The following is a 23,685-nucleotide window of genomic DNA, read 5'->3' on the forward strand; positions in this document are numbered from 1 at the left end:
AGCATCCTGTTAGCACCCTGCTAGCATCCTGTTAGCATCCTGTTAGCACCATAACCTGAAACATTTCCATTCCCAATTTTAACCAAAATAAAAAATGCCCCCCAAATACTTGAAGCACCCCCCACACACTCTTACCTTCAGCCTCCAGTTGTTTGAGTTGCTGCCCAGTTCGTAAGAAGTACTTCCTGAGGACCACAAAGATGACGGCCAGTGGGATGGCAGCAATGAAGATGTACGGCCGCATGATGGACACAGTGAAGATGACACCGATGACGATCAACGTCAGCTGGTGTGAGAGGAGGGGGGAAAAAACGAGATTATAATCAGGCAGGAGAAATAACCCTGAGAGTGCATTTAGGAGAAAGGTGGGTTGAATACCTGTACGAGGTCAAACAGCACCAGAGGGAGCATGTCATCTATGATGGCCATGTCTTTGGTGAATCTGTTCATGATCCGACCTGGACGACGACAAAAGAATGAGGAAAAACTCTGAATGGCTAAACAGATGTGATTCTACAGGAGGACTAAAAAATAAAAGCACCTGTCTTCATGGTGTTCAGCACGGCCATCGGAGCTCGCAGCACCGAGCTGAGCATTTGCTCGTGCAGCCTTTTGGACACGGTGAGCAACGTGTGCACCAATGGGAGACCCCTGAAGAACCCCAGGGCCAGGATGCTGTCCGAATGAGCCATGAAGATGTAGATGATGTAGTAAGCGCTGGTCGGCGTGACGATGACCGCCAGGTGGACGGGGGGCGACGAGGCGTTGGGGTGCTGCTCGCTGATGTAGTTGGGCGATGACGGGTTGGCGCCGTCCCTCCAGATCTCCCTGGTAGGACAAAGTGAAAGGATGAAGAAGACGGAGACAGAGACAGACCATTTTTTTTAAAAGAGTAAGATCCTTTTTGCTTAAGCAGACACAGCTGTTTAATCCACTACCAGACTCCATTGTAAAAAACAGCAATTTTACCGATCAGAACCTAGAAGTTGCTGGAATACCACTGCCTCGAACTGTTTGTTTATTTGTGTTCTTGTTTGATGCTTTAACTTATGTAAAAGATCTGAATACTTCTTCCACCACTTACAGTCACACAATAACACAACAAACTAATTGATCAAGACAGTCGTAGACCAGCAACTCCAGCAGCTATGCTCAGTAAAATTCCTGTTTTTGTCAATGGAGTCTGGTAGTGATATGTAACAATGTTTCTGGTTAAACAAAAATCCATTATGTTGCCAGACACTTATAATAACAATCTGACCCTGTCAGTGTCAAATGCTGTTGCTGCTCAATACTGTACTGGCTCTAAACATGAGAAAACAAAGCTCAGAAATACTAGACTTAAGCTTTAAAGCTCTTAAATCTGACTGTTTCCTCAGAAAGTTATGAATTTACCTGACCATTTAAATCCTATTTTAACATATATAATATGCTTAAACATATTGTATTTAAGTGAGACTCTTGTAGAAGAGAAAAACACTTACTTAGTAATAAGGAAAATCCCAATGACTGAACCTGCAACCTGTTGGTTGAAATAGAAAAAACAGACATTTACTGCTAATTTAATTCACATAACTTTATAAAACAAAAGAAAACCAAAAAAAGTAGGGGTTCAACCTCAATAGCAAAGACAATGACGATGAAAATGAGGACGTAGACTAGGTTCCTATTGGTGGTGACGTAGCGTAGGTAGGTGCTCCATGAGGTAGTTTCAAAGACGTTCTCATGTTCATCTGCGAAGCATTCCTGTCAAGATAGAGAATCACTCTTTTACCGCACAGACACGCCAAACATCAGGCTACAGAGAGTTAAAGAGGCTCTAACAAAGCCCTACCACCATGTCCTCTTCATCCACTTCCTCACTAATGTCATAAACGCTGTCCCTGGACAAGCGGCGGGCGTAAATGTCCAGCTCAGACGCCAGGTCGTACTGCGGCGTGATGGACAGCTTCCTCCTGAAGGACGACTGCATCTGCTCCCTCCGCTCTTGGCCCTGAGCATTGGTGATGAAGGCTAGGACGGACTGGCGCCTCTGTCCATTGTGGTGCGACAGCCTGTGGTGGTAAAGGTTGCCCCTGGGGAGCACCTCCTCCACTTGCTCGTCCTCGGGTACGACGGAGAACTTTCGCTCCGAGAGTTCGTGAACCCCGTCCTCTATTGTCGAGGACTGGGACGTGTTTGAAGTCTGCTGGGAGTTGCCGATGAAGGAGAACTTGCGGGCAGCCGCGAGGGGATTAAGGATGAGAGACTGTTTGCGTTTTTCTGGGTAGCCGTCGCTCCCTGGATGGCCTTGAGATCCAATGACGGGAGGTTGGGGCTGGCGAAATGACTGCCGAAACGGCTCCGGCCCTCGGAAGCTGGTGGTTTCGTCGATGGAGACCCTGCGCAGGGTCTCCGTGAGGATGGAGCCGCGTCGCTCCGCGTTGATGTTGTCGTACGCCTCGAGGCCAAGGAGGAGGTTGCTGAAGTCGGGGCGCTTGGCCTGCAGTTCGGAGAAGGTGCCGTAGAAGTAGCAGTCGCCGTTGTGCAGCAGGAGGATTTTATCTGCTCGCTTCAGGTGGTCCAACTTGCTGGTGACCACAATGCGAGTCTTGGAGGCCATAAGTTTACAGATGCACCTGCGTAGAGATTCAGAAAATGGAGACGTCAACTTGCGTCTCAACTTTTTCATGTTTTCAAGTCTGACAATCAAACAGAGGAGTGGTCATTTATAAATAAAACACAGCAAGAACAGAGGAGAGTGAGGTGTCAGATGTTCAAAGATTAACCTGCATTCAAAATCACCATATTTACAGGAAGGCATCAGAGTTAAAAAGCTCATTAAACAGTGTTTTTAGCTGCTTTGAAACATCACCAAAGTTCACATTTCATCAAAAGATAATTCTCTTTTGCTCAACCCATTTCCTGAGAAGGTTACCATGTGATGACTCAGCCACAACAAGAGACAACCTTGACCTTGAACTTAAAACTTTAGCACAACCCCCTCCAAACTCCCCCACATGAAAGACTCTCTCTGTTGGGATACACACTTCTCAAAGATCTCTTTCTCTGTCACGATGTCCAGGTGGGTGAAAGGTGCATCGAGCAGGTAGAGGTCGGCATCTTTGTACACAGCTCTAAAGACAGAAAACACAGTGAGTCAGACAGAAACAGAAAGGAAAACGTTGAGGAAATGTAATAAACTATGACGTATAAAAAGAGAATAAACTAAAAGCAATAGACACAGAAAGAGAAAAAGAGGAAAACACTGTAAATGAGGAAGTCAAGTCCCTGTGGGAATAAATCAAAACCAGCAGCAGAATCTACAAAACCAGTGAGTGGCTTCAAATTGATGCAAGGACACTAAACCAATAAATAATGCATGGGAATACACGATGACTGGTCTGACTGTGGAGATTTAATGGAGCAGTAAAGCCACGCTGAGGCCGTAGAAAGCACTCATTAAAAAAACGTGAGACCACAGTCAGCCTGAGACACACAGATAAGAATGACAGGTGATTACGAACAGTGTTGGGAACCGATTCTGTGACGTGAAGCGTCGTCGAAGGCATCAAATCCTCAACACTTGTAAAGGTCAGTTAGTAGATGTTTTTATTATCTTCAAAAGAATGCAGCTGATAATATTATGCCCCTGAAATTGATTTTATTGTGTGTATTCTGGCATATAAGGTTGATAAAGGCTGCAGACTATTGGAAAAAGACAATGATAGTTCCATTTCTCAATGATCCACAGGTTGCGGGAAAGAAGCTGATGATCTCTGAAACTACTTGCTGCATTTATCATTTAGGATCTCTGCATCAAATTACAAGCATGACTCTAATCTTCGTCCTAGGATCATGTTCTATTTTTGTCCAATTTTAGCAAAACAGCTCGTTCGATTAAAAGTCAACGAATCAGCAGAGGTGAGGAGGGGTGAAGGAGAAGCGCTCAGGTAGAACTTGGAAGTACCTGGCCAGGCAGAGGCGAGCCCGTTGACCGCCGCTGAGCGTTACCCCGCCTTCGATGAGTGGTGTCTTGTCTTTCTCAGGCAGCAGGGCGAAGTCCTAGAGCGGAGGGGAAACAAAGGAGTCAGCAGTTCAAACAACAGTGAGAGGATCGGCCTGACGCCAACTCACCCACATCAGCCTTTATCACCAATCGCTCCTGTTTCTTCTCTCAGCTCTTATTTGTTTCCTTTCTCTGTGATGTCTGGGTATTTGCCCGTTGGGCTGCAGGGTGCTATATGCTAGTTACTGAAACTAGGTCAGCGTCTCCAGAAGCCCAAACTGTCTGATAACTGTGGAATGCAAACATTAATACTGAGCCGCTGGGATTAAGGTTGATCGTCTTGCAGCAGGTGTTCGAAACATGGCTGACGAAATGTATTAATGAGGGGAAAGCAAGATTAAACCTCTGTGTTATGTTTGCAATATGCATCAAAACAAAACCTTGTGATGACTTTTGACCACTTGAATGGTTGAAGCGTGACATGTTTTGCGCATTAACCTAACTTAATCTAACCTAAATTGCAACTTTTAGTGATCCTAACTCTTTATTTAACAAAGTGCAAGGCCTTCTCTGCTGACCTAAACACTGTCACAATCACTGAATTATATTTTTACATATGTTGTTGCGCTGCTTCTGATACGATCTGTTTATGTTAGAGCTTTTATCCAATCAGATTTCAGCCATGGTGATCAAAGCACAATCACAGATTTATAGTCAAACCAAACAAAAGGCACAAACCACAGATGGAGTAAACACATGAAGGATGTCAGTAGAGACAGAGGTGCGTTCGCTGGTAATCAGTAATGAAAACAGACGCCCACACCAGTGAGGATGAAGTGACAGCACAGGTTTATCATCGTTAAAACTTCCTACCTTTTTAACGTCAGCTTCCGGTGTCCCGACGGGAGCGCATAGAGGGGTCAAGTTAACAGGTTGTTTAACAGCTTGTAAAAATAAGGCAGCATTATAAAAACATGTTGTGTCTCGCTGTGAACAAAAAGCACCTGCCGGGCCGCCAGGGGCAGCAAGAGGAGGGTTGGGGGCAAGAGATGGTGGTTTACAGTGGGAAGACCACCCACGGCAAGATTGTCTGGTGCTTTAGGGAGCAACAATGGTGAGGAGTTACTGTCACAAACCCACTAAACGCCTCGTCTGTCTGGAATAATCATGTCTGTCAGGGTTGCCTTGGGGATTTTTCCTACAGTAGAAAATCCCGTGTGCACTTTCCTGCTCTTGAAGTGATTGGTGAGATATAACATCTTCATCACTTTAAAGGCACAATCAGTAATCAGACCATAAACAAAATGGTTAACCCCAATAAAAAAAAACCTTTTGTTCTCAAACTGACTGAAAACTAAAAACTAAGCTAACAGCTAATAATACTCTAAAATGGTCTGAAATGTTAATATTTTGAGTCAGGAATCTTCAATCATGTCAGACAACCTTAAATATATTTAATCAGAAAAATTACACATTGTGCCTTTAAAAAAAGATCCGTTTACATCAGAAAATTGATTAAATTTATACATTTTTGGACTTTAAATGGAGCTAATTAGAGATAGAAAAATAAAGGAATAATTTTAAAACCCTAACCCTCTTTCTCTCTGTTTCATTTACCTCTTCTTTAAGACAAAATGGAGGCTGTTTTTTTTTTTTCTTCTTTTTTTTAATGTGCCGACGTCAGTGTTGCCTCCCGGCTTTGTTTGCTGTGATAACATGTTGTGTTTTTGTGAAAACCACAGAGTTACTGTCAGTGTCACAACGAATGGGACGTGGCAGGAAATAAATATGACAAGCTGAGCTGCTGTATTGATTTTAGTATAAATAATACTAACCCATAGTATATTTAAGTGTGTTTAAAATGTCAACAATCAAAAAAACATCACAGATTCATCAGCGTAAACTTTACATAGGTTCCAAAAATGTGATTCACTCTTTAAAAAAATATCTGACTAATGTATTTACATTCCCATATATTCCCGAAATATCTAAGAAAAATGAATTCTTAAAGAGTTTACATCTAAATCCACGATTCCAAAACTGGAGGTCCGCGAGATAATTTGCAGTAAATTAATAAAGTTGTAAAAGTAAAAGTGTATAACTACAACTCCTGAGTCGATAACTCCCACTTAAGTTAGCACTTGGCGCACAGCTGATTAGCATATCTAGCTAGCGACAACAGATACATATTTAAGTCCATCCACTTCATCAAGTGAAAACCAAACCAGCTAAACTGAGAAAATATAACGACTGCTATCGAGTTTGGTTTTGGTGGAAAATTAAAATGTGTCGCGTGTCTTCAGGTGTTAGCAAACGAAGCCGTGAAGCAGCCGAGCTAAAGCAGCGTCTGATTACAAAGCACCTGGAATTTAAGGACAAAACAAAAGATTTTTTCCGGGGACAAAGGTGGGAATACAGGCGGCAGAAAACACGAGGGCAGTGTTTTTATGAAACAGGTCTGAAGTATTGTGATACATTTTGAATTTGTATATTTTTATTCTCATCCTTGGATTAGTGCACAGAACAGTTAATATTTCATTGATCTAAAACTGGTTTCGTGAACTTGAGAACTGAGGCCATTTCTTGGAGCAAAGGCAGGAACTACCTGGTACTAGTCCCTAATATAGTGCTCAGTGAGTGTATAAATCACTTCATGGGACCATAATAAACACCTACTCTACTTCTGTTGTTATCATTTTCCTGCTCAACAGTGTAAAACACGTTAAATAACAGGCCTACCAAGCTCCACAGACCTGATGGTTTCGCCCGTGCAGCTCAGCTGGGAACCAGCAAGCTCATATTCCAAATAACGTGAGATTTCCATGGCAACAGAGGAGACATTATTCTGCAGAGGGGGCACTCAACACCGACGCTTATGAGAGCATGAGTGTGTGTCTTTGTGTGTGTGTTTGTGTGGGACATAATGGGTGTAAATGTGGAGCGAGGGGGGGAAACCTGAACCTTCTTGATGCTGTGCAGAGGCTGAGAGAGACGACAGAGCGAGCTGCTATCTGTGACTGAATGAATATTTTCTGACATTTTTATACCAGGACATGTCGCTATTACTGCTGCTGTTTGTCTGTTCTTAGTAGGGGTGCAAATCACAAGTTTCATCGATTCAGTGGACAACGAATGAACAAATCTGCTACGATACGATTTGATTCGATATGAGACAAAATCATCTTCTAATTTAACACACATTCACATTAAATCACAAACTGTCACCTGACATTTTCATTCCTGAGCTTCAACCAGACATTTAAATGAAAAACAATCTTCTTTTTTAATGAAAATAGATCAATCCTGTTCACTATAAAGTTAAAGTCCTATTGTTAAAGTCCTAGTGTAAACATTACTCTTATTTAGAGTCTGATGAACCTCGTCACGTTCTTTGTTTTGGAACAATGAAATCAGAAAACAAAGAACAACTAGTTTGTTTATTTGATGTTAGCACAGGGAAGAGGAGAAACCAGTTACGGCCTTAAAAACGTAAGCATTAAATTATTAATTATGCGTTAAAAGTGTTGCTCTTCATGTGTAAGTTTCCCCCTACACCTGAACACATCACCCTGGCTGTTTTCATATGTATTATTTTTTTTTCTTCTTCACATTTTTCTAAAATAAACTGTAAATAAACTAATTTACAAACCTTGAAAATAAAATGTTGCTGGAGGGAGAGTAAAAGCATGAGCGTACCTCTTCCAGCTGACAGGCCTTGATGACGGAGGTGTATCGGTACTCGTCGTACGTCAGGCCGAACAGGATGTTGTCGCGGATCGTCCCCGGCATGATCCAAGACGTCTGCGGCGAGAAGGAGATGCGACCGCTGTGTCTGATTTTACCCTCGGATGGCACCAACTCACCAAGGATCATCATGAGCAGGGAGCTCTGGAAGGAAATGGAAACTGGATTCAGCAGCTGTGGTGAAGTCTCTGTAATAAACTCTCCTGTGGATGAGAGGTTTTCTTTGACCTACCTTCCCTGAGCCGGTGGATCCAGCCACCGCCAGCATCTGGCCCTTCTCCAGGTACAGGCTGATGTTCCTGAGGACGGGCGTGACGTAGAGGTTGGTGAAGAAGAGGCCGGCGTCTCCGTTCGGGTGTCCATTCGCTTTGCTCTCCTGCTTGATCTTCTCAAACAGCTGACCAATGCCCTGCAGGAGAGTTGAAAAGGCAGGAGGACTTTCACTGTAGATACTGTGCGCATCGCGATGTGGCCGTGGACGGTTCATCGTTCAGAGGAGTTTTACTGGGAGCTGAATTATCAACAGAATCAAACAGAACGAGTAGGAGTAGGAGTTTTTGCTCGGCTTGTTTCTTGAATTACTGAAGAACCAGACGTCCAATGACAAAAATCTTTCATCCGACTCAAAGTTATAGTTTTAGTTATTAAAAATAAGTCCCAGTGATTCATGTACATCATGTTTGAGATGTTCTCTACATTCAGGAAATGCCCTTTCTTAGAGCTGCTAGAAGCTGAAGCTAAACTGCAGAAGTTAGTTTGGTTTTTGAGGCTGGAACAATTTCACACATTAATATAAGAAGGCTAGACCTGTACAATTTGTTTATTTTGGTTTATAATGTAAAGACATTTACGTTGACACTGATTTCTAAAGCTCTTGTTGGGGATAGATCGTAATCGAATTGAATTGTGAAATCAATAAAGGTGCACAGGCCTTGGTAGATACTGGAAACAATGGATGGAGAGAGCCGTGGACAGACTTCAGAAAAAGCTCCTGGACTTGAGAGGGTTTAAACCCCACAAGTCAGTTGTCATTGTTCCTACCAGATCAATCATTAACAAAACAAAAACTGTGATTCTTTCCGTTGTTTCTGCTTTGGACGGTAGCCATGTTGCTAATGCTAATGCTAGCAGCCAGAAACAGCCAACTAACTGTCCGTTTGAGGATCTAAACAAATCAAACATTTCCTTTCTAAAATAATCAGTGGTGAAACTTGTTATGTTCTTCTCTGGCACCAACATTAATATGTTTCCAGTGATAAAAACTGACAGGAGTGTCAGCATGTGTTGATGTTTTACCATTTTCTTTTAAGTTTTTCTTTCAGTCTTGATTTTTTTGTGTCATCTATACAAGCTGCAGTAACTACACTGTGGTGAAATCCAGAACAAACCTCTGTGAGAAACAGAAGCTTCTCCAAAGACCTTTACAATGGCCTTATTTCACCTCATCTGTCACCGCCTCTGTAAAGATTAACGGGCGACACATCTCGCTGCTCGAAAAGGGGGGAACTCCGCATGACTCTCCGGCTTAATCGCTGACCTCTGTGACGTTTTATGGGTCACCGTTCCTCTAATGCCAGGGGCGCATGTGTAGGTTCTTCCGTGTGATTCTTATTCTAATGAGATGACGTACACGCTGTCAGCAGTAAAGAAAGGCAGACAACCCCCCCCTCCTCTGCCACACCCCCCTACATTCATCCACAAATGGCACATTCCAGGAAGAGGAGAAGGCAAGGGGAGAATCTGGGAATTAGCTGATGAACGCAGCTTTGAATCTCAAAGAGGAGGATCCAGTGTTCCCAGAAAGGTTCGGTGACGACACCGGGGCTGATTAATTATGCAAAGTGGGCTGCTCGTTTTTCTCACGGTGTTGGGTGGTCAGTGAATCACACCTGTTAGACCAAGCTCACAGCCTCTGCCTATAGATAAGATGATACTCCCCGCTCCCAGTGATGGTGAGGAATTAACTCTTATACCTGGTGGATTTAGGGGCTGTGGGACGTTTTTAAAACAGTCACACACATACATACGTACATACACACCCCTCATCATTTTGGGATCATTACCTGGAACATTCTCACGCCAAACTAAGCAGTGGAGAGTAACTATGTACATTTACTCAACTACTCTGGGAGTATTTCCACTTTATGCTTTCTCTCTGGTACATTTGAAGGGGAAATATTCTACTTTTTACTTTATATTTGACAGCTTTAGTTACTTCAGATGTCTTCTCACATGGTTTCATGTCAATATGTCACCAAAAATCAAAGATTAAAAAACTTAGAAGACATTGTTGTTGGGTCCAGACAGATACTTACGAGGGGTTGGAAGAAATTTGGGTATTTGTACATACAGAGGTATCTGTTTTATCAAACTATTGGTTTACTTCATTACATTTGTTGCTTTTTTCCCCTCTTTCTTTTTTTAAAAATGTGTATTTTTTTTTTTTTGTCCCTGCGGCACTGAAACTGGTACAAACCTCGTCCCAGGACGCAGACACGTTGACCATCTCCAGTTCAGTGGTGGTGAGGTTGTACTCCAGCACTCTGTACTCCTCCTTCAACAGGAAGTCCTGGAGAAAGACCGGCATCACATTTACACTGCACTGCTCATCTGTTCTGGTACAACCTGTTGAAGTTGACGCTCCGGACCCACCTCGATCTTCGCCACCAGCGCCAGCGTGTCGTACCACATCTGGATGGATCCCGGCAGCTGGCGGGTCAGCGTCATCCGCAGGACGATGCAGTAGGAGGCCGTGGTGAAGATCCGACGCAGGATGATGCCTTTGCTGAGCGCGTGAGGCACGATGGCCGAGATGATGACCACGATGGCGGAGAAGAAGTACGAGGCGCTGTAGAAGTAACGCAGAGAACCGATCTTCCTCGTCAGCGTCATCTCGTCCCTGAGGATAGAAAGATAAATGACTTTTTAAACAGTGGTTTCGATGAGATAGTCAAGAGCTGCTGTTACCAGGTAAACGTGAAGTCTTGGTGTCTCTGTGTTCTGCACCATGACATCAAAACTCCAATTACAGCGGTCCTGATTCTGGCTCTGACGGCCAGCGAGGTTCTGCTGGTTAACCACATATTAACCCTAGAGCCTAGAAAGGACAGCCGTGGTTAAACTTTGGCTCGTCTTACTGCCTGATGTTCTTGATGATGGTCTCCATCACCTCCTCCCAGCCGTACGCCTTCACAGAGTGGATGTTCTCCACAATCTCCGTGGTGAGAGCCAGGCGGCGGCTGATCATCCCCGCTCGCTTCGCTCTGTTCACAGGAGGCAGATTTTAAATCATCCAACTTTCCAGAAACTTTCCATGGGAAGTTAAGCTGAGGAATTTTGGAAATATTGGATGGAAATTTGGGGGATTTTATACAAACTTGTATCATATGCAAACTTTAATCAGTTTTTCCATTGAACAACAAAAAACATAAATGTTGAATAAAATAAACATATAAACATGGTGTTAGCTATCTTATATTTAGCATATCTGATTTACCGGCTAGCTACATACTGTATAAACACATTGATTTATTTTTTATAATGCAGTAGAGTGGCTGTAGTGTGGAGGATTCAACAAATTATCTGTGCAGGGATGGAGGAATGCTACAAAGCCCGGGAGGACACGAGGGAAAAAAAATCTGGAGATTAAAAAAAAAAAAAAGATGTTTCGCAAAAGTTTCTTGCAAAAGTACATCTTGCAAGACCTTGAGAAACTTTTGTGAAATCTTGCGAAACTTTCTCGAAAACTTTTGTGCGATCTCGAGAAAGTTTCTCAGCATCTTCTGAATTTTTTTGGTCTCCTCCCGGGCTCCGTAGAATGCACAGTGCAGGGTAAAAATTTTGACTAAATTTGGATTAAATCTCGTCTTTTTAACCAAGATTAAGCTGTGAGATGTTTTTTTTTCCAACTAAATTTAAGTTCCCTGTTATAGGCTAACCTCCAGTTTTGCAGATTTCCTGTTTATTCCCTTTAATTCCCATGGAAAGTTTCCAACTTCCTCTAATTTTGCAACCCTGTGCATACATACAAGCATGAGCATACGTGCATATCACAACATGCGAGTATAACAACAACTCACGACATCAGGACTCAGGACAGTTATACTGTAGGTTTGGTTGTAATATACTGTGAGTGTATGTGTGACAGTGCCTCCCCACCGGTGAGGTCCCATCTTCTGTGAGAGCCAGGCCTGGATGATGCCCAGCAGGGTCAGAGATGCCAGGGCGCAGAAGCCGTTGACCTCTATCAGTTCCCATATCAGACCTGTGCACAGTATACACTGCAGGGGGGTGATCCATACGAAGTGGGCCAGACCCAGGCTCTGGATACACACACACACACACACACACACACAGAGTACACAAAGATAACATGAGTGTACACAAGGTAAATGGAATTTGTGGTTTTGAATCAATCTGTTTTTGTCAAGAAACATGGCTTTTTCCTTCAACCAGACTCCATTGACTAAAACAGCGATTTTACTGAGCAGAACACTGGAGCTTCTGGAAAACCGCTGCCTTGACCCCTTAGTTTGTGTTACTGTGTGACTTTCAGTGCTGGAGGAAGTATTTAGATCCTTTACATAAGTAAAAGTACCACAAAATAACACAAACAAATTAACAGATGGAGGCAGCGGTTGAGGAGCAGCTCCTGTGTTCTGCTCGGTTAAATTACTGTTTTTGTCAATGGAGTCTGGTATTGATACACAGTGATGTTTCTCTTTAATAATAAGGTCTGTCTCTGTACGAATCCCATTCTTTATGTTGTCAGGTAGAAGCAAACAAGAAGCAAACTTTCTTCTTTAAGGATGAACTTCCAGTCATCCACTTTAACGCTGTGCTGATGTATCTCAGCAGCACTGTAGGTGAGAAACGTTCTCAGTTCTCACTTCAGTAAGTTCCCTTTCATCCACTCACCTGACGGAGAAATCACAACCTCCCACCTTTTAATCAAACACACACACACACACACACACACAACTAGACTAGGTAACCCCCCCACCACCACTACCAGCAGGACATCAGCAGTGGTGCATTAAGCCACATCCAAGCCAGGTGATAATTGTCTCAAAGCAGGTGACAGAGTGTTTCCACATTCAGCGCCTCAGTGAGACCGAAGGGGAGTCTTAGTTCAGCCAACACACACACACACACACACACACACACACACACACACACACACATACACATACACATACACTTGCCCTGCAGCTATGATCTTGCATAACCATTTTTTTTCAACACTGATTCACAGTTGAAAACTACCCTGCACTCTGCACACAGTGTGTACTCTGTATACTGTACACAAGCCTAATTGTGTTTATAGGTACATGTATTGATCCAAATCTATTGTCCTCTAATTGTTGGGTGATAAAATGGAGTCAGCGGGGGGTGTAAACTGTCACTCTTTTCCCTTCATCCTGCCCATCCACCCAAACAATAAGATGAAAGTCAAAAGCCCCGAGCACTGAAATCTCATTTTCAGGTAACTTCACTTCATCGTTAGTTGGAGTTTATGCTTTGTTTACGTTTTCATGCTCCGTCCTGGTTGCGTGAGACACATGTAAACACTGTATCCGGGTCCTGGTTTCACGCTCGCTGATGTATGTCCATTAAAAACATGGAGACTGTGACGTGTTTTGACGATCCTCTGCCATGTTTTATGTAGCAGCTGATCAGTAAAAAAATATGACGACGTGATGACGACGGCCAAGTGTGACATGCATATTGTAAAAGTAAAATATGTCACAACTAATTATAAATGAAGCATTGTGGTGTTTACAGAGATGCCCCGGCCTACAAATCATATTCTCCTGATGTAAGAGAACAGGCGTCTTTGGTACAGACACCAGAAGAAAAAATAATAATAATAACAATCACATAATTGTAATTTTTATTTTTTTTTTTATTTTTTTTTTTTAAATCCCACACATAATTATTACCATTAGTATCTGACAACATTATGGACAGAATTTCTGCAGAGACCAGAAACATTGATTTTTATTTTAACCAGACTCCATTGACAAAAACAAGGATTTTACTGAGCAGAGTACAGGAGCTGCTGAAACACAGCTGCCTCCATCTTTTTGTTTGTTTGTGTTATAATGTGACTTTCAGTGATAGAAGAAGTATTCAGATTATTTATTTAAGTAAAAGTACCACATGGTAACTAATAAAATCTAATAGTGGTGTTTCAGCAGCTCATCTGTTCTGCTCGGTAAAACCCTTGTTTTTGTCAATGGAGTCTGGTAGCGATTGTCATGTGGACTGTTTTTGATCAGTACTGCACCATTTCCAAAGTTTTAGTCCCAATTAGTCATGTACACAGGAAAATAAGGTGCAGGTTCAACATGTTTTATATTTATCTGGCCAGTGATCTTTTCATCTGTCGGACTACAACACATGACACCAGCTAAATGTGCCGGCTAACGTAAACTCTGATTGCAATATCTGTTGACGCCACTGAAACTGAAAGGGAGATTCTGATTTAACAATGCAGATCATGACATGTCATCAGCAAAAAGTGAAGAAAGAAAGAAAAGTTTGGGTTTTCTCACCTCATCCAGCTTGTTGAGGTGGGCGGACATCAGACTGACCAGCTGACCGGTGCTGATCTTGTCCAAGACACGGCTGGATAACTTCAGGGTCTGAAAAGGTCAAAGGTCAGAGGGACAGTTGAGGGGGTCAGAGTACAAAAAGGGGGAGAAAGTGAATTGTGAGGAATTGAGAGGAAGCTGGGCGGCACAAATACACAAATGTAAATAAAAAGTGTCACTGGTCACATGTTTCAGGAACTGGGTCTCTTACCTTCTTGTATATGAGACTGAAGAGGGCGATGCGGATCTGCATGCCCAGGTGATGCAGGCCGAACAGGGCGGGCTGCAGCAGGAGAAAGCGGGCGACGAAGAGGAGGCAGAGGCCCAGGGCCAGGTAGTAACCCTGGCTCCGCTCCGGAGCGTGGAACGGGTCGAAGGAGGCGATGATTCGACCCGAAATCTGAGGCTGCACCGTCTTGGACGCCTCCTGCAGCGAGAAATGGCAACAACGGGACGTTTACTTTTCTTTCTGGTTCAGTCACAACATCGAACAACGAGAGACTCCTTCCATTAAAAGCCCCTTCACCAAAAGCTTTCCCCCCACACTGCCTCTTTAATGCCTAACGGGCATTCTTGTCGTCATGGCAACCACCTCCGACCGTACTAGCTTACGCAACGGCTGCTGTTGCCACCTTCCCGTAAGCCCAGGGACAGCGAGGTGGTTTGTGTGTGACACCGTGGCGCGACATGGTTGTGATGTTTGTACATCATTGCACACACACGTACAGGTGGGGGTGGTGGTGAAACAGCACCATGTGACAAGGGATGGAGGGTAACTGTGGGAATGTTTAAAACTGATGTAGTCATGACCTGATATTGGATGTTTTTTGTTCTTTATTTGGCCTCAAATTTATGGCATACCAGACTCCATTGACAAAAACAGCAATTTTACTGAGCAGAACACAGGAGTTGCTTGAATACCGCTGCTTTGATCTGTCAGTTTGTTTGTGTTATTGTGTGACTTTCAGTGATGGAAGAAGTATCCAGATACTTTATATAAGTAAAAGTATCACAAAATAACACAAACTAACTAACAGACTGAGGCAGCGGTATTCCAGCAGCTCTTGTGTTCTGCTCGCTAAAATTGCACGTCCATTTGTCAATGGAGTCTGGTGTTGATATATTTAGCAATGTTTCTAGCCAAATAAAAAGGTCTTTCTCTGTAGGAATCCTTTCCATAATGTTGTCAGACACTTCCTAAGTCACATCTGCTTCTTCCATGTATGACAGACTCACCCCGAGATACAGGAGGACACCAAAGAAGGCGAATGGGCCGAAGAAGCAGCGGGCCAGCGCTCGCATCAGCTTGGGCTTCTTCTTGGCTGACACCACCTCTCTGTCCCATTCTCTGCAGGGAGGACAGAGTTACAACACAGTTAAACAGCAGCACAGGCAGGGTGGGGAGAATAACACACCCACCAGCCAAATGCCAGCGAAGCTTGGCCGCTATTCTGTTTGTCTACTACTACTCTGGAACTAAACCAGCTGTCCAGTGTTTCAGAGTCTTTTCTACAACTTTGGCTGGTGATTCAGCCTCAGAGTGAGAAGCTGTGGTGCATTTATTTACTTACGCTTCACCAGAAAAGATCACTTTACTGGTTTATCAGCTACATTTGAAAGATTAAGCAGATTTTTCTAAACATACTTATTTGATTTCTCCTATAGTTTGTTACACGACTGTTGGATTAACTTCCCACACCTGCCCTGGCAGGCAGTTACAGCCACAGTAAATAGCTGCATTGTTCTCCGAGGGGTCATTTATAACCAGGGTGATCTGGCTGACCAGTTCAACGGTGAGTGATGGGAGAAGAAGTGGAGGAGGAGATAAAGGAGGACAAAGTTTGAAGTGTCTCCTTATCACATGTATTGATATCCTGAGGCTAAAGATTGTGTAAGATTGTGTCAGTCATCCCTGCACCACTCTACGTGCACTATGGGTTAAAAGTTTTAGAACGGACACATTTTCCTAGTTGTTATTGAAATGTAATCGTTTCCTGTCCAGTGAAAAACCTTAAATGGTGCAAAATTAAGTTGTAAAAAGCCAGTTTAGGTCCCAAAACAACTGGTCAGGTGGGTTAACTTTTGCGCTTCCCTGCAGGAAAGGAAGTAAACAAAGCCGTGAAAGTTGACGCAAACAATTCCTACAGGTGACACAACAGATCGTATTACTGCACCCACTTATGTAGTATTTGGACAATACTGCACTGGAGGAAGTAGCACTGAGCATTTCCATCATAATGTTGATAAAAGGGCAGGTAACAGAGGAAGTCAAAATGGCAGTTTAAATTTGGTTCAGCGAGCAGATTTCATGATACACTGGCTTTAATATCACAAATTGTTTCTTTTTTCTTTATTTAAATAACACATAAGTGTCCTAAAACTTCTGTACATATCTGAATATTTTCTAAATAATGCAGCATTTCGCATGTTATTTGTCACTTAATTATGCATGTGACAAATTAAAACTGAAGCAGACAGAACTGTTGATGTTAGAAGCAAGTTTCTCAACTAGATCTCTGAAATAAACACAAATTTAGATCTTTTAAATAAATAAATCACCGTAAATACACTCTTTTAAAACATTTACTTTATAATACAGTGTGATGAAAACCTTCAAAGAGCCAGCAAAGCGGGTGATGAAGGGGCTGACGGTACACAGCGTGCTTTAATGGAAGGTAAAGTTCACATTCCCAGAAGCCCTCACTGTTTGCCTGATCGGAATAATGAAAGAAAAATCACCCACCACCTCCTCCACCACCGCCGCTGCTCATTCATCACCCGGTGGGCTCTGGGCCCTTTTTTAAAGGTCGACTTTTTAACACCCGTGTACATTAACCGGCTTGTTGGCACCATTCAGCGTGACGTGGGCCCCCCTGGGTGACCAGGAGGCGAGGGCCAGGCACTGCTGTGGTTGTTAAGGATGGTAAAAGAAAGAGGACGCATGAGTATTTAATCTCTGGGATAATTTGTGGAGTAAAAAAGACGAGGGGAAATCTGTCAAAGATGTGGCATTTGTTCAGCAAGAAAAGATGACGATGATGGAAAAAAGGGAACAAAGAGAGCAAAAACTAACTTTTAAAGAGCTTGTAAATTTTGAATTATCACAGCAAAGTGACATGATTTAATGAGAGTAAATATACAAGACACAAAATGAGGAGAAACAATAGAGAAAGTAGAAAAGAAAAAGAGGAAACACAAAGAGAACAAGAGGTAATTAAAGGATAACGCCTGTATTTTTGTACCTGGGCCTTATTTTCCCATGTGTTTGAGTGTAAATGATTTACAGGCACATACAGTAAATCTCTAGCATCAGTGCAGTAATGTAATCCAAGTGACGTCAAAGTAAAGTGTTTGTTTTTGCCATATTAGTGGACTGATACCAGACTCCATTGACAAAATCAGCAATTTTACTGAGCAGAATGCAAGAGCTGCTGGAACACTGCTGTTAATATCTGTTGGTTTGTTTGTGTTATTGTGGTGGAAGAAGTATTCAGATACTTTATATAAGTAAAAGTACCACACAATAACACAAACAAACTCACAAGTAGCAGCAGCAGTACTCCAGAAGCTTATGTGTTCTGCTCGGTAAAATTCCTGTTTTTGTCAATGGAGTCTGGTATGGATACACAGTGCTGTTTCTCTTTAAAGAAAAGGATCTTACTCTTTAATAATAAGGTCTGTCTCTGTAGGAATCTCATCCTTTGTGTTGTCAGGTTCAAAAATACCAGACGGAAAAATTAAATAAGAGAAAGAGAAATAAAGATGGCAGCAAGAAAAAGGAGGAAAAAAAGACATAAACCAAGAGACAGACAGATTGAAAGTAGAGAAGGAAGAGTTAACCTTGTCCATCATGTGATATCGGGTTGTTTGTTTGGCACACACAGGTTTGGTTTATGTCTAACCCTGTTTAAATGCCAGCCCATATTTTAACTTGACTCAGAGAGAAGGACGGCTGATGGTCTGCTACTGTAAACACATGCTGAAAGGGCACGTATGAAAAACATCAAGGCTGCAGACTTCTAGGTTATTGTTTCTCCACATATTCATTTTCCACTGAATACAGATACATGTCCAGGCATTTATAGATACTGTTGGAGATTTTATTTATTTCCCAGAATGCCTTTCTACCATCCACTTAAGTTATCTGTGCAGCCAGAAAGAGTGGTAGCAGCAGGGACAGATAACTTGCAGCCAACGTGATTTATTTTCTACCTTATTTTTTGTGTGTAATTATTAAAGGCAGCTCTTCATCAAGCGTTTGCTGTTTGATTCTGAGGAGAAATCATCTTATCAGTGATTTACGGTGCGGGAAAAAGACGACCTTTGTGACTTTCAGTCATATATTTTCATTTCTTGAAATTAGTGTTAAAATCTCATCACACCCCTACAATTAATACACTATAAATATTTAAATCACAGATTATCGTTCTATAAACTCAGGACAAGATGTATTTTTTTGTAAATATCACACATTATACCTGTTTTATTATCGTCTAACTGTGTGTCACGTGACTATTTTGGTCCAATCGCAATCGAGTCTCTATCAAACCTGCGGTAAAAGCTACGCTAGTTTAATTAGCTCAAGATGAATAATAACCCTGAGATTGCCGATATCCCCCCGGGGGCACATTTAGGTCACCCCACCCCCTCCGAATAGAACAAAACAAAAACAGCCTTATCACTGAATTATGTATCTTCCTATGGGCTAACGAAGAGTGCTAGCTTGTAGCAAGAGCTAACTGATCAAAATATGTAATGCTGAGGACCACAACAAACCACATTTAAAGGATTAACTTCAAATACACAATCCAAATTATGAGCCAGGGGGATAGAAAAGATGTCATCCAGACAAGTTTAAACTGCACAAACCTTTCGAGTCTCTCAGAGAGGTTGTCCGCCAGATCAAACGACGGAGCCTTGTACACATCGGTCAGCTCCAACTTCTTCCTGAAGCCCTTCCTCAGCAGCGGTGTCATCCACCTGCACAAAAACAACAAGATAAAGACAGACTGTTCGATATCAGCTGTTTAAAACAAGGAAAATATATGTGTATTTGGCTGGGAAATGTATTAAAGTACATGTTTATTGAGGGGAGGGAAATACTGGAAAAGCATCATCTTCTAAAAGACACAGTGTACATGTGATAATACAGGATAAGGCTTTAGAGCGTCTGCAACCTTTAATGTAAACTGGCGTTAGCTGTAATATAAGTAAATCCCTGAGGTTTCACAGTCAGACTAATGACACAGGAGGGAGGTAAAGTCAAGATGTTTGCTCGTCCCTGCCGGGTGACACACACCAGTTTACGTCATCTGAGTTTTGTGGTCTGCTGCTTTCTTCAGGACCTCTAATTTGTGTGAGAACAGCATCAATATTTAATACTGTGATACATTTTAAGAGGAGAATATTCAGTGCCATACGTTTTTTTGTGTAAATGAGTGAAAAATCTTTGGAGAATGATGTAAACAGCTGCTCCAATGTAATCTAATGGGGCAACTGTCCACGTTAAAGTGCTTGTTTTTGCCAGGCTCAGATTGTTATTTTAAGTGTCTGACAACATTATGAAGAGGATTCCTACAGAGAGAGAGCTTTTTATCAAAGAGTAACGACCTTTTTGTTTAACCAGAATCTTTGCGATATATCAATACCAGACTCCATTGACAAAAACAGTGATTTTACTTCACAGAGCACAGAGGTTGCTGGAATACTGCTGCCTCCATCTGTTAGTTTGTTTGTGTTACTGTGTGACTTTCAGTGATGCTAGAAGTGTTCAGACCCTTTACATAAGTAAAAGTTTTGTAACAATAATACAAACACACAAACAGATGGAGGCAGTGGTTTTCCAGCAACTGCTGTCTTCTGCTCAGTAAAATTCCTGTTTTTGTCAATGGAGTCTGGTATATATATTTGTTTTGTTTTTTTTAGGAACACCTGTGAATTCTACCTCTTTATATTATACCTAAAAATATCTCTCTGTAGGAATCCTATCCATGATGTTGTCCGACACTTATAACAACAATCTGAGCCTGTCAGTGGCAAAAACAAACACTTCAGTGGAGTTTATTTGAGGTGGACAACTGCCCGTTTTTTGTCTGAATCAATAGTTTACGTCCAAAAACATGAGAAAATAAGGCCCAGGTTCAAAAATACCGCAGTTATCCTTTAATGTTGCACCAAACATACCTCACATCTCGCGCAGTTTTACCCTCAGGTGCGCATTTTACGCACAGAATAAGCGACAAAAATAACAAGGATTCATAAAGATATCATTGCACGGAGGACAACCTCAGTGTCGCTGGAACTTTTTAGCGGAATACTGGTGTAATTTCCTTCGGAGGCAAAACAGGATGAATGAAGATGTTCCCTGACAGTATTATGATACTACACTTCCTAACGAGTTTAACACAATCACGGTTACACAAGCAGTTTGTTTAAGGTTTTAAGTTACTTTAATTTCCTCATCTATTCAACAGTTATTCCATGAACGCACCACACATGCAATAAATCAGATTTTTCTCGCATGCAAGCCGCCAACTGATGAGTTTAAAATATTCTCCCTGCGCAATTTGGCCTCCAGTTTTACTTGTAGTGATTTGGAGAGCTGCGCCTGCACCTTACCATCCAGACCCCCCCCCCCCCAGACTGAAGAACAACCGCGTCTTACCAGAAGAAAAATTTGGAGACGAAGTTCGCATCTTCCACAGGTGACTTCTGCATCCTAAGTGCGCCGCCAGTTTGGTTTCTCTGCACCTGAGTCGTGTCCGTGCGCGTCGCTCACATTTGTGTGCGGTGTCTCCCCCTCCGCCCCTGAACGGCTCCGGTCCCGCAGAAGACAAGAGGACAGTGGAAGTGGGAAAGAGAGAAGGTGTCGCGCCCCGTTTCAGCCTCCACTTTGCGCCTCCGGTAAAATATGATGTCACTGTTCAGATATCTTCCTCCACAAGAAGAAGAAAAAAACCCAGTATCTCTCGATCCTCTGTGAGTCTCCCTGGTCCGTTCTCTCCGGTCCCCCCTCTCTCTCTCGGTGTGACAGTGAACAGGACAGTCCATCCTTTATGGGCTCGCCAAAACTTGGCGCGGACGCACGTCATTTCCACACTGACGAGCACAGACTGCATATTGTGGCAACAAGATACTGATCCATACACAGAACCAGGTAACGCAGGGAACAGTGAGAGTCCAGGGGTTTTAATCAGTTAATAATAATTCTCTTTCTTTGACAAAATCTCCTGATTTTTCCTCATTTTTCAGCTTCAATTCCTTTCAAAGTTAATATGCATGTTTAAACACACAAAGAAGGTTTCCTACATGACTTAAACTGCTAAAAGTGGACGAAAACATAACAAAAATAGCTGAAAATAACATTAAGAAATGTTCAAAAGAACAAAAATCAAGAGCAGAAAATATGGAATCAATGCCAACTCCCCTTAATTAGCAATATCTCTAATGAAGTGTGCAGATAACATCATATTTCCTACGTACAACATTAAAAATAACAGAACCAGCAAGGTTTTTATTCCAGACTCTGCTGCAGCAAGTCAGCTGAATATTTCACTCACATCATCATTCACAAAAAACCTCAGCAGAAACAGTTCCGGGACATTTAAATGAACTTGAAACTTTGTTATCAGTTTCAGGTTACGCACAGTTTCAGGAGAGGGAGGATCAAAACCTCCAGACATTCCATAAAGGAACAGAGATAAAAAATAAAAATGGAGGATGTGGTTTCTCAGTATCTGAGCACACAAACTGTCAGCACTTTGGACACAGCTTTTTAATTAAAGAGTGAGCCACATGCTGGGTAAATCTGTTGGAAGAAATATCACTGAGTACTTTATTAGGAACACCTGAACTCCTGCTTATTTATGCAATTGTGAAATCATGCAATGCATAAAATAAAAAATGTCTTCTTGATGCATTTTCAGCCCCTTAACACCAATCACTCATGGTCTGAATGCCACAGTCTATCTGAGCGTTGTTGCTGACCGTGTTCATCCCTTTATAGCCACAGTTTATCGTCTTCTAATGGCGACTTCCAGCATCAAAATGCTCCATGTTACAAAGCAAAAGTCATCTTCAAACTGCAGCCTCCCCGGTCTCCAGACCTGAATCCAGCAGAGCACCTTTGGGATGTGGTAGAAGAGGAGATATCTCTGCTGAAAGGATGTCAACAAGAAGCAGAATCTTTAAGGAAAGTTTCCAACATCTTGTGGAGTCCACGCCTCGAAGAGCTGACGCTGTTTTTTAGAGCAAGAGGAGGAAATATTCAGTTTCAGTCCGGTGTTCCTAATAAAGTGCTCAATTTGTTGTTGAAACACATTTGAACGCAGCTTTAAAAAGTTAGGAAGGATAGGGGCTCTAGCTTGAAAGGGGAAGGAGTGTTAATATTACCATAAAACTTGACTGTGTCTACAAAAACCTGCACATACAGTATATTTATCATTTCAGTATACTAATCCCTGCTCTAACACTGAATGAGACATGTTCTCATCCTCTCCCAGCAGCTGGATCAGTGAGGGATTCAATGAACATAGCAGGAAATTGTGCAGTAAAACAGGAGCTGTGTGATGCAGCTGAGAGATGAGGTGAGGGGGAACGGTTGTTTGGAGATTTGCTGAACTTTTGAGTCATTATTGCTGAAGGACAGAAAAGTTAGAGAGGCTTGCCCAGAGGAAGAGTGACCTCTACTGGACATTTACTGTCCCTTGCAGCCAGATAAGAGTTTATCCTTAAGCATGGCATCTCCTTAGACAGTGCCAGTGCCTGCTCAGGGAAGAGTCATCAAACTTCATGCATCAGTAAAAACTAAGAGCGAGGGAGATGTCAGTCAAACATGGTCCCTAGAATAAAAAAAGCACCCAACCACTCACCTGTTATATCAACAACCTCAGAATTAGCAGCAGAAGCCATGGTCTTCCCCTTCTCTCCTCCTTTTCCAGAGCTGCCTTTGAACAAAAAAAGACAAAAAAGCATCAAAAATACAGGAGTTGAGCAAACAGAAAAAATAAATGCTAATGCTAGGTGTCTAGCTAGGAGCAGCAAAGCAGAGGCATTTAACGTACACCCTTCAGTGAAGTCCAGTGAGCTAGCTAAGCGCTAATTTTAACTAGCTAAGCTAACATGAAAAACCATTACGCCTGTATGCTGGCATTTAGAGCTAATGAGACGTTCATGACACATCGGAAAGTACACACTCCGACTCGGAAAAAAATATTTTAAGCATGACAAGGCGGACTTTTGTGGAAATTCTGTTCCCTGATTTACCCGACTTGACATCACAACAATATGTGATATTACAAACGCTATTTCATTACATTCAAGAAGTCACTTATTATTGTACGCGATCTATTGGCATTC

General features: G+C 42.3%; 1 protein-coding gene across 1 annotated transcript in view; it reads right to left on the reverse strand.

Annotated features, from left to right (window-relative positions):
- Positions 1–21,367, reverse strand: part of cftr (CF transmembrane conductance regulator) — a 32,729-nt gene extending 11,362 nt beyond the window's left edge. The window contains exons 1-19 of the mRNA XM_018692375.2: positions 20,993–21,367; positions 19,198–19,308; positions 15,565–15,676; positions 14,540–14,755; positions 14,290–14,379; positions 11,891–12,054; positions 10,870–10,995; positions 10,385–10,631; positions 10,209–10,301; positions 7,965–8,141; positions 7,685–7,876; positions 3,950–4,044; positions 3,030–3,116; positions 1,835–2,618; positions 1,618–1,746; positions 1,485–1,522; positions 542–828; positions 379–458; positions 136–286 (exon numbers count right to left, since the gene is read on the reverse strand). Of these exons, the coding sequence (XP_018547891.1) occupies positions 136–286; positions 379–458; positions 542–828; positions 1,485–1,522; positions 1,618–1,746; positions 1,835–2,618; positions 3,030–3,116; positions 3,950–4,044; positions 7,685–7,876; positions 7,965–8,141; positions 10,209–10,301; positions 10,385–10,631; positions 10,870–10,995; positions 11,891–12,054; positions 14,290–14,379; positions 14,540–14,755; positions 15,565–15,676; positions 19,198–19,308; positions 20,993–21,045 (3,232 nt within the window). The 5' untranslated portion in view covers positions 21,046–21,367. The remainder of the gene's footprint in view (positions 1–135; positions 287–378; positions 459–541; positions 829–1,484; positions 1,523–1,617; positions 1,747–1,834; positions 2,619–3,029; positions 3,117–3,949; positions 4,045–7,684; positions 7,877–7,964; positions 8,142–10,208; positions 10,302–10,384; positions 10,632–10,869; positions 10,996–11,890; positions 12,055–14,289; positions 14,380–14,539; positions 14,756–15,564; positions 15,677–19,197; positions 19,309–20,992) is intronic.
- Positions 21,368–23,685: the final 2,318 nt, after the last annotated feature.

This window comes from Lates calcarifer, linkage group LG10 (genome assembly GCF_001640805.2).
Source record: "Lates calcarifer isolate ASB-BC8 linkage group LG10, TLL_Latcal_v3, whole genome shotgun sequence".
NCBI classification, from domain to species: Eukaryota; Metazoa; Chordata; class Actinopteri; family Centropomidae; genus Lates; species Lates calcarifer.